The 11,455-nt window shown below is 45.1% G+C and overlaps 1 protein-coding gene across 1 annotated transcript; it reads right to left on the bottom strand.

The window, feature by feature from the left end:
• Positions 1–1,093: 1,093 nt before the first annotated feature.
• TRMT44 (tRNA methyltransferase 44 homolog) lies at positions 1,094–11,448 on the bottom strand. The gene is given in 15 exon segments (XM_061552878.1): positions 1,094–1,591; positions 2,844–2,960; positions 3,442–4,027; positions 4,029–4,277; positions 5,103–5,135; positions 5,137–5,287; positions 5,553–5,659; positions 6,287–6,358; positions 6,875–6,982; positions 7,523–7,591; positions 7,964–8,183; positions 9,005–9,122; positions 9,684–10,053; positions 10,883–10,998; positions 11,347–11,448. Coding segments are annotated over 14 exon segments (2,460 nt in total). The 5' UTR covers positions 10,904–10,998; positions 11,347–11,448; the 3' UTR covers positions 1,094–1,352.
• Between the last annotated feature and the right edge of the window lie 7 nt (positions 11,449–11,455).

The following is an 11,455-nucleotide window of genomic DNA, read 5'->3' as shown; positions in this document are numbered from 1 at the left end:
GAAAGAACCAAGAAGAGGATAGCAGTTGTTATAAGCTCTTTTTGTCACATCACAATGCAGTGCCTGCATCTGTGATTTGCCTACCTTTGCTATACTTGCTATATGCTATACTCGTGTTTTTGTAACTCTGACAAAGAGCTTTATAGATCATCGGATTCCTCCAGTATAAAATAGTATATATCTCTATTTATAACAGTACAATTTAAACTCATACCTAAATCTGCAATCGATTATATTCGCCTCTAAAAACAAAATAATTCAAGTGGAAAGGGATTCATTCTTTTAAGGCATCAATTTTTCTCGCATGTTACAAATGGCAATAAATACAACACCTGAACTCCAATTACAGATCATACAGTGACTCAAATGACATTTGGCGAGTAACCCCACAGTAGTGTTGAAGTGAACTCGGCACTCCCACAACATGCTATTCGTATTATGTACGACACAGGGTGGAGATACAGTGCATTGGTTCGTGCACTGCGACATGAACCCTCTTAAGTGATATCTTAACCAGGGTCCTAACCACAGTTTCGCACAGACCAGCGTGGTGAAGTATAGTCAAACTGCCCAGACTGACACGGTGTGGATAGGCTTTCATCCAGAGGTGGATTTGGGGAAAGGGCTGTTATGTATTTTTATACCCGAGAAAAAAGGTTTTGTATTAGGCTGATCACTGCTACTAAAAATACAGCCTAAATTGTGACTTTTTTCCCCAAAGTAACTTTAATGCAGGTAGTGGACAAAATGACAATCACAAGTGCCATTACTCGTTTGGTGCACTTAATTTATCTGCATCATTGTTTACAAACATGCCATTAAAGAAAATGGTTCCATGTAAAACCACAACCGGTTTATCGCAAGTCCATCTGTATCCGCACCGGTAACACAACAAGTGGTAACGTCTCCGCAATGATGTCAGCAGTCTCACTGCCCAGGACGCGAGAGGTGATCACATTAAACACCGCGACCGGCGGCGAGTACTTTTAAATACAGCTGGGACGTTGAGTCGATTGATCAAAGCTAAAAATTATAGTCGACTATTTCCATGGCTGATCACTCAGGCCCATTAAAAAAAAAAAGTTGGCATTCCCCCCCCTCCCCCCCCCACACATCCCACTACTAGAAATGGTGATAGGCCAACGGATGACACTGGTGAAGTGATGGCAACCAAACCCTAACGTTCCCAACAGGATGACACCACAAAGCTGAAGCGATTAAATACATTTCAAGTGCAGGAGCGAGATGGGATGGATTTTGTCATCATCGAAGAGAAAAAAAGGGATGCCAACAGCGTGGGAATGCATCCACCTCGCAGTGGATAATCCGTTGCCAATGATGATGAGTAAACATTAAAACCACGTGGTTTGAGGACAACTGTGTCCCTGCCCTTGCTGCGCGTGTAGGTCCTCAGGGCCATGTGCGAAGGGGCAGCAAGAGGTTTCTCTGGGGCACCCGTCAGGGTGGTGAGAGTAAAACCAGCACACCCGCGTCTTGTAGCAATCGACGGCCGATTTCTTCCTGTTGTTCTTGGGTCTTCTAACCACCTGCTCCCTTCTCCAGTCTCTGAGCTGGACACGACTCTGCAACACTACAATGGCAGAGACAAGTGCAGTTGATACAGAGGGATGTACATTTCCAAGAACATTACAGTACGGTATACACATCCACAGAGTGACGTCCGGTCTGCATTAGCTTTGTAAATATCAAAGCAATTAACATCAAACGTTAAATATTTCTGGGCAAACCTTTCGGACCAGTTTGTGGGCACTAAAGCAATACACATCAGAGCATCACACAAACATGAACTTGCATTGACAGTGACCTTTAAATCACCATTTTGTTACACAGTAACATTGTGTATGCCCACATGATATGTTAAACAGAGTACTATGGTGACTGCAGTTAATTCTTTAAACACATTTCCCATTTTGTAATGGCTTAGAGGTAAAAGTAACTCATTGAGAACATTCTAAACTTTCGCAGGATGTAAGATCCTGGACAATTGTATCCTGTTCTGGAAAAGCACCTGATATACAATGTGTGATTGTAAAACTTCGAAGAGGATCTGCAGATAATTTTAAACACTTGTTAATGACCGACCCAAACTGCAACCACTCACTGCATAATAAACAACTGCCACAACAAGTTGAACGCATCCTACAGAGCCTGCACTGTGCTTCTCGATTGCAATTTAGTATTTTATAGTGGCAAGCTTGTCGGTATTGAAGTATTCAGAAAGCATTTCAGATGAGCATTTAATTTGCTGTGGTAAAAAAAATACCCTTAAAATGTACCAGTAATTATTAAAAGTAAAAAAAAATGTGATTACAGTAATCCCTCGCCACTTCGCGGTTCAAGTTTCGCGGCCTCAGTGCATCGCGGATTTTTCGAACTGATCTAAAGGCCTCATTATACCTGTGCAGTAACACCATCATCATCATCACATTCATCGAACTGCACAGGTCTGTCATCGTCGTCATTGCCATCGTCATTGTCATCGTCGTCATTACTGGAGTCAAGTCTCAAGATACTACAATCATTGGTGAGTGTAGAACACCATAATACGTATCGTATGAGAGAGTGAATGTATAATATTAAGGTGTTATAATTAAATAGATTTAAGTAAAATATATATATAAAGTATAAATATACATATTTTAAACATTCTGGTACCCACACACACATATACGGAAATTCCTAGGGGGCCAATCCTACTTCGCGGATTTTCACCTATCGCGAGGGGTTCCGGTCCCCATTAACCACGATAAACGAGGGATCACTGTATTGCAATGTTTTGCATGCGGTAGTTTGTGCCATGGACTCAAGATGCAATTACATGCCTATAAACACTTGATGACTGTTCTTCAGGAGGGTTTTCAGGCCTCCACATTCACACTTGAGCTGCTGCAGTGTCTCTCCATCTATCAATTTGGCTGCTCCTTCCAGCCGGATGCTCCCTGCAGGTGACAGCATGAGAAGAATCCCAATATTACGTCCTTTTGTCTAACTCGTCAATTTTGCTGTTAAAGGTAATTGATGGTGTGTATGCGATGCTGCAATTCAATCTATTCAATAGAAGAAAAAAAATGTAACGCAACATTGAAGATACACAGTTTTGAAATCAGCTTGTATGTATGTTGAACTTCTCTCGCACCGTACTTAGCCAGCCGTGCTAATCGAAGGTGCAAATGACGAGGACAATACAAACTAAAATGTTGCATTAAAATATTAGCCCTCACTGTATTTCCATCATAAAACACGTTCCTTCAGTGGGCAGTTAGAACTTAATTGGACAGCGCATTCGTGCACGACAGACAAATATGCACGACAGACAGACAAATAATCCCTGGTGGGCAGTGCGGAAGCTGTTGTTCCTACCTGTATAATGAATAACGACCTAAATTTACTGAACATAACGACATTTCTCATTTTACAAACCTCCTCGATTCCAGTGAGGTGAAGACTCCTGCGTCCCGCCGTCGTTCACTAGCTCCTCGGTGGAAGCCAAGAGAGCCTTGGCCACCGTCTCCACCACACGCTCCACCAGACCCACGGGCAGCCGCACACAGTTCCTCACCCTCTCCTCCCTCTCACGAGGACGGAACTCGCCGAGCCAACCCCCGGCAGGCCGGATGTCTGAACTTGCTGGTTGCTCACCGTGCTCTGCATCCGGTTCTTTGATGAGCAGGTTGCGATGAAACTCGCCAACTCTTTCTCCTCTCTGCTCGGCCTCGAGGTTTAAGGTCGTGCAATGGGCTGAATCAAGCGTATCGTTCATGAAAACATCATTGCTGCTTTTGCCAACATTACAAAACCTAGCATCTGTGTGTACATTACTGCGGCAGAAGGATGTACCGTTAATGTTCTCATTGCTGTCTTTCTGCTGAAGAGTGCAGTGTGGGAAGTCTGCAGTTTTTGTGTCCACTTCACTTGCAAAATCACCTAGTGACTGCACACCGGCTGAAATCCCATCACCATGCTCACTTGACTGATGTTGCAGAACATCCTGAGAAGCAGCAGTTTGTCCGCCTTCCTGGACTATCGGACATCACTTTACCCGGCATTTTTATGTCTGGCTCTTGTGCTGACAAGAAGCCAGGGGGCGGAGCGGGGCTGGGTCTCGGCTGCTGGCGATGATTCACGTGGCCGCTGCATGGCTGAGGAGGGCGGCAGGCCTGTCCACCGACCCTCCGTCTGATGAAGTCGGCGCGTCTCTCCTCCAGCAGCGCCTCCTCGCTCTGTGGGTACATCCTGGCTTTGCCCACTTGACATACCTGTGGTGCATGTACGTGGCCGTGATTATTATAATTGCCAATGTTGATGATAAAATTCACTGCACAGTAGAACTGCGGTCATCTGGGATAATGTGGGGGGATACTTACCCCGGATCCAGCCATCTGTGGTAGTAATTCGGGGAATTCACATTGTAGGTATGGGGCTTGGATCAGGTCAGTACGTTTCTTAGTATGGAAGTGCCCTGAGTCAGTTACAATGCTTATCATTAAGCGAGCATACATGAGTTATTATACATATTAAAGACTATGACAAAATCACCCAAAGTGCATATGATCTCGTCTGATCTTAGAAGCTAAGTAGAATTGAGCCTGGACAGTGCTTCTTGGTTGGGCATGCAACAGGTGTTGTGAGCTGCTGCTGGTCTACGATGTAATCAGAGAGCAGTGCAGCACAATCCATTGTTGTACTGTATTATCCTCCAATGTCTATACTTCCCGCCTTTGCAAACCCACACTGATCAGCCTGGTGAAGCATGGCAGAAAATCCCCACTGACCCACATCATCCAGCAATAGATTGACATTAGGGCGATACGTGTGCATATCAAAGAGTGTGTGTCTATGCGTTGGTACAATAGGGTGCACAGCTGGTGCATCTGCCAGTCATCTCAGCCAGTCAACCCATGGCACCTGGGTCTGTCCCTTGATCTCCCGTCAGCGAGCATTCGACACCTAACGTGGCCTCAAAGTGCACCTGGCCTGGCACAGGCGCCTGTGGTGACGTCACCGTCACTTAACGTGGTGAACGGCGAGTATTAGTCTATTAGTGTACACATAGCAATCGTAAAGGAGCATCATGAGCGGACCCGCTTTGTGGAGGGGATGCGGAGAGTGTCCTCCTTGCACACGGAAGCCGCAGGCGTTGCCGATCTCCGCCACAAAGTCCAGGTACTCGCGGTACTGGCTGCGACGGCAGCTCCTCCTCCGGTAGCGGCCGATGAAGTCGTGGAAGCAGCATGGAAGAACAAAGTAGCGGCAGTCGAACGAGGACCTGAGGACGGGACGTGGCCATGAACCTCCCCTATGAGGCGACCTTTGCACAAACATTTATATTTGAAACACTCTAAAATTAAGTAGAGTACTCAGCAGAGGGAGTTATTTGTAATATTTACATTGCGAGACATTTGCGAATTTTTGGTCAGAAATAAAATAACGTGACGTAAAAACCGCTGCGATTTACTTGTCGATACGTAGGATGATAGCCGAGGCGACATGAATTGAATAATCTGTTGATATGTGGCTCTGCTGTCGGTTACCGGGCCGCAATGACCGGGATCCACGGCGTGAGCTCGTCCGAGTGGTTGCCAATCAACCAGTCGACATCGGTGAACAGGAAGTCGTCTCCAGGTGTGACGGCACATTCCTGGCATGGCAGCATTCTCAGAGTTTTCAGTATGGATGTAACAATCAGGAGAATACTGTTGTTCTCGTAACGTCCATTATTCATTTGGTACCTATTGTGATTCTGTGTAACACAGATTGTGTGCTGATAAAAATATAATATGACTGTAATGCCCCTTGTTTATCCAGGAAATGCTCTTAAGAGCATTTTTTTTCAGGAGAGTTCTGCATTGGGCTGTTTGGCTAATTCCATGTGGGAGGAAAACAAGAGAACTTCGAGAAAAACATATAATAAAATCAGATAACACACAAGGCTTTGCACATATGGATTCAATCATCTTCATTATGAGCACCTCTTTTACCATAAACTATTCTCTAGCCATGGCGATGTGCTGGTTAAGGGCTACCCAACACACTTTACTTGTAGTTATTAAGGGCAGTAAAATATTTCAACTAATATATATCACTGTCCAACACTTACTTATTCTACATAGTCATCTGTAAAAATGTATACACTGATCTATTATAGTATCAGAGGGAATTCAAAAAGAGCCCAACATTGGCATACTGTGACTTTTTTGAGCAACTCTTGTGCAAACGTTGACTGCGTAATGTATACATTTGTGGGTTTGGAGAAGATAATCCTCACCTCCAATATAGTTCCTGCCCCATACCAGTCCCATATCTTCCTTTTCCTCACATCAATCCCTCTCCCTGGGTGCTGCCATGCAAGAATTCAGAAAACAAATCACAGCATAATATTAGCACACCGGCACTCCCTGCTGTAACATGTCACGGGGTATGGAGGCATCTTCCTGCATACTCGACATGCACAAGACTTGGTTTCCATTGTGTATTATTTTGTTTGAAAGAGATGACTCGAGAAACCAGGGGATGTGGATTTTGTTGTCGAAGTTTCAAAAGCGAGGCAACAGCTCGTGTAGTGGGTATGCATGTGACGATGTGTCAAATCGTTTATTAAAATAAATTCTTACGCTCAAGATGCACGCAACCAATTTGTGTGCAATAACCAATCAATTACAATTTATACAAATGATACGGTTCTGTTCCATTTAAGTTACTCAAGCAGACGCACCTTGACGAGACGATGCAAGTGAGATGGCAAAAACGCGGCGCGCATCGATTTCTGAATCAAATCACAACCCTGAATGATAACAATTCATGGAATTCGTGTGCGGAAAATTGCTCGATGCCTTAGCAGGGTCGATCCACTCACCCCCTCGTTGGCCAGGATGTGCACAAGCAACCCGTTGCCACAGCCAAGGTCCACAAAGGACTGACGCTCTTCCAGGCCACGCTCCGCACGCTCCTCCTCCCAAAGTACCTTCACACAAACATGAACTGCTGATCCCAGCTTCCACCACAACTGGCTCATCAAGTCATGACGTTTTCAAACATTCGGCGGTCATTTGTAAAATTTAACTTCCCCTTATCCACACTCGGGGCACTGTACTTCGTCAAGTTAGTTACATGGTGGTGAAACAAAGTTTAATTTGTAAGAATTTGCCAAAATTAAGTGATAAAATTATTTTAGTAATATACATTTTGTGCAGTAATTAGTGACCAGATGAGATTATCAACTTGAAAACGACACGTGGACACCTGCTTTAATCTCACATCATTGCAAGATTTGAACCCAGGACATTGGCAACGCTTGCTCAATATTGTGACTCCTGAGCTCCGCGGCTACCTCAAAGTACATGGTTTGAGTTGATAGTAAAATGTGAATTCATAATGGGTTAAAATTGCACTGTAATTGCACTTTCATGAACTGCTCTAAATTAATTTCGTTTGAAAGCAATGTTCTTCACTACGTGAAATGAGATTTCATCAGACACACATTGCGTTCCAGCCAGACAATTACCAGAAGATATGATGCAATGGCCACATCCTCATAGACAAACTTTTCTGGGTCAGTAACCTCTGGCCACACCTGGAACAAAAAAGCGATGTAATCATTACAAAAATATGCAAAATCAGTTTCATTTGAAAAAAAACGAGACATAGGCATGGCAGTGACACAAACACAATTTGGCAATAGTTGTATCAAATATTGTAAAATGGTCCATATGCAGATTTTATTATATATTTTCTAACATCTTTCATATGGCTAGATGAAGAGTAACTAACAGGTCTGTGTCCAGATGAGTTGGCCAGAAAATTACTTCGGTTCTTCTGCTTTAATGCCTCCATTGAGGTTTCCGAGTTCATAGGAGGTCACTCTGTGGTCAAAGGTCCTCTTAGTGTTTCGGCAATTGCACTCCGGACTTTACTAAAGAGGAATTGTAAATATTGAGAGGGAGACCTTGACGAGGTTGCGGTATTTCTCCTTGAGGCGCTGGTAGAGGACGCCGTATTTTTCCACTGGCAGCAGGGACAGGGAGTCGGGGAAGTCGCTCTGCTTGCTCTCGCCCATCCACTTGTGCAGCTTGGGCACAAAGTGCGTCTCCAGCCACACGAGGGCAGGGAGCGTGACTCCATCCACCTGCCATTCACCCTCCCCGCCAGCCCGCACCTCCACATGCCTGCACAGCGCACACACACAATTAATCGTTTGCATCTGTCATACTGGTAAAATTATTTGAGTCACACTTTTCATATGTACATGTGTATGTTGATTTTCTTTCACGCTGCACGTAGCCAACCATGCTAATCGAGGTGTGAGAGTACAACAAACTAAACACAAAAAGCAGTACTAAAGAAATGACTTTTAAATTTAGATTTTAATAGTGCATAGCTCCAGTGGCTTTCTTTGTTTACCCACTGCCGAATGAGGGCCACCACATGGCATATGAGTCATAGGAATTATTTGATAATAATTTACGAGGCTGGTCAGCGCAGATTGGTAGAGGCGGGCAGCATTGAGTAGAATAACAACAATAGATTTTTCTGCACAGCCCTTTGCTGCTGCTCACATAGCTGAGAAGCCCGATACAACACCTGCAGTGCATGGCGGTCGTGCATCCAAGCACTATCCAGGCTCGACTCAGCTTAGCTTCAAAATATAACATCAGGAGCATTCCAGATAATGTGGTCATAGGCACACGATTTAATGCAAAATGATAAATCACTTATGTCTAGGTAGAGTGAAGGAGTGTTAATGCGTATTAAAAGTGGTTGCTTGCATATTGCATTAAATGTACAGCAAGAAGCTAAAACAATACAATTACTGCTCAGTGAACAATGCTAACTTAGAATTACTACAGTACAATGATATATTTTGGCACTGATATAAGTTGTAAATACGTTTGCACAGACGTGTCAAATGCACGTATTTTTATCTCATGTCTCTCAACAACGCCAGTATAACGTAGATGAGACCATCACTGGAATGTAGGAAACTCACCACTGTTTTGTATCATCAGTTCCACAGGTAACGGTGTAAATGTTCGACGTCCTCACAGACACCACACCAGCGGCATCTTCCATCAGAGGTACCGACACGAACATTGCATTGCTAATATCTGCAGACGACAACAACAGCACCTGTCACAAACACCGTCAGGCTTACCCAACACTCATAATGTCGAGAACATGTACAACCCTTTTGCCAATCCACTGATGGACTAAGGCTTCTCCATGCCATGCGGATCATTTGCATACCTGTCGACCAATACGGTTTACCCCGTATTCTTGTAGAGGGAAATTTAGTTCTCAGGTTCATACGGCATACAGCCGATTCAATACGGGCAAAAAAGTGTACTTGTTTGTGTTTCTCCCTTGTGATGGGACTTTATAGGATAAATGTTGAGATTTATAAGGGCACGGGGTGACCAATAAGGTCTGAATTGGTCTGTAGTAAGGTAGGGCATTGATAATGGGTTGACATATGCATTTGACTATATTTCACCCATACTTCACCACGCCGGTCGCATTGGATCGCTGAAAAGGGGTGGAGTCAAAACGTGGACTGGGCCGCATTGCCCTCTGCTGGCCACAATCAAAGAGAACGACTCAAGCGTCCTTACGTAGAACTGCTGCTATTGATGAATGTGCTCAGTACCGCATACGGAGTAGGAGTTTACCTCTTACAATGAGTTCCTGCATCTTTGCAAATTTGTGGAGTTCCTTTGGTATCAGCGTTCTGGTAATGACTTCAAACTGGAGCCCGCCGCTTTCAGAATCTGTCGCCGCCGCCACCGCTCGCTCTCGCCGTTCACCACAAAGGTTCCCTTTGTGCCAAAGGCGCAGGACCTTGTCAGCCTCGGCACTGCTCAGCTGCGAGGGTTGTCCCCGCTCTAGGAGATCCCGCAGCGCCCCCAGTCCACGTGCGATCTCCCGGGCAGCCACGCTGGCGCCACACAGACGCCGGTTCAACACCTGAGGCTTTCTCACCCACACCTCCACCGCCTCCCAAAACTTCTCTTCCATTGCAAGTTCCTCGCCAGCTGCTGCCTGCGGCGGAAGACAAAGAGGTACAATGGACTGTATTAAAAGTTGTCTTACCACCTTGTTAATGATGGTCGCATAGCTACGTGACAAGTGGCTCGAAGCATATTAGAGCATTAACACGGGTTACTGGTACATCCATATATTGTCACATGAGTACACGTTTACTGTAATCGCATCGTGAGAGGCGCGATGACGCTTTAGTTAAATTGCGTCGTGAACCCGGTCACCCGATTTCCAATCAGGGCTAACTCTGCGATGTAATAAGACACCTCGTAATTATTATGTGGACACAAGGTTACGCCATCCCTTGATGCGCATTATCCGATTTCAAACAATCTACACTTTAATAAGCTTGATATTCGAGTCATGTCAAGTGTCCATGAAACATCTCAAGTGATATATATTGTACCTTTAATTTGCACTCTCTTCGATCGCAAGCCGATGCAAAACAAATACCACAACAGACACGCGGCAATACGGATGAGGAGTAAAGCACAGTACTATGTACACAGTGTTGAACTCACGCCGCAAACATCATAGACAAAGATCCCACGTATAATCTTAGGTTTTTTCGGTAAAGTCACGTAGGTAAAACATCAAAATTAATAAAAATAAAATAAAATAAAGATCACGACGTTTCGGAGGCAACACAAGTCTCCGTCATCAGGTGGGACCGTCACAGCCAGATTAGCTGCATCAAGTGAGGCAATGATTCAAGATGTAATCCCTTAAAAGCGAGTTGAGGGGGGAGGAGAGGGGGGGGGGGAGCTCATCAGAATGTGGTAGCCAATAGCTTTAACAGACTGTTGGGGCAAGTGATGTTAGCGAGCACCTTCGAAGGCCGGAACTGCATACGAGTGGATGGCCAGCACCACGCCCGGCCGCCTTTGTCTCCTCAGTGACAATGTTTACACACCGCACCAGGTACTAATTTTAGGCCGAGTTAACCTAGGGGAGGAGGCCCAGAACAGGTTCAGATTAATCGTCACCGGTGTTGGCCAGTGAGCAGGGAGTCGAACTCGGGTCGCCGGGTTGGTAGCGCTAACTGCTACACCACCGCTCCCCACTACCGCCGCAGGCAAGCACTGCATGCGTGTCGTTGAACCCGCCACCACCCGACACAGCCAATTAGTAAGGGTTGTCACGTAAAACAAAACGTGGACAATTCGTGACGACTACAGCACACCGGTGTGTTGAAGAGTAAATCCACAACATTTACAATTCGAGAACGGACGTTTCGCCCGTAATTAAAAATGACATCACTTAACGACACGTTTTATATTTACGCGATCTCACCCAAGAAAACAACTCTCCAGTATTATGGATATTGGACTCGAAATCCTCCGCTTACGAACTCCAGCACGCGGTCTAACCGCACACGTGTTTACAGTGGAGCACTTCCGGA

Source organism: Lethenteron reissneri, chromosome 17 (genome assembly GCF_015708825.2).
Source record: "Lethenteron reissneri isolate LAM-NWPU_2019-01 chromosome 17, ASM1570882v1, whole genome shotgun sequence".
Classification (NCBI taxonomy): domain Eukaryota; kingdom Metazoa; phylum Chordata; class Hyperoartia; order Petromyzontiformes; family Petromyzontidae; genus Lethenteron; species Lethenteron reissneri.
The sequence above is the reverse complement of the archived record's forward strand: the minus strand, read 5'-3'. Positions and strand labels throughout refer to the sequence as shown.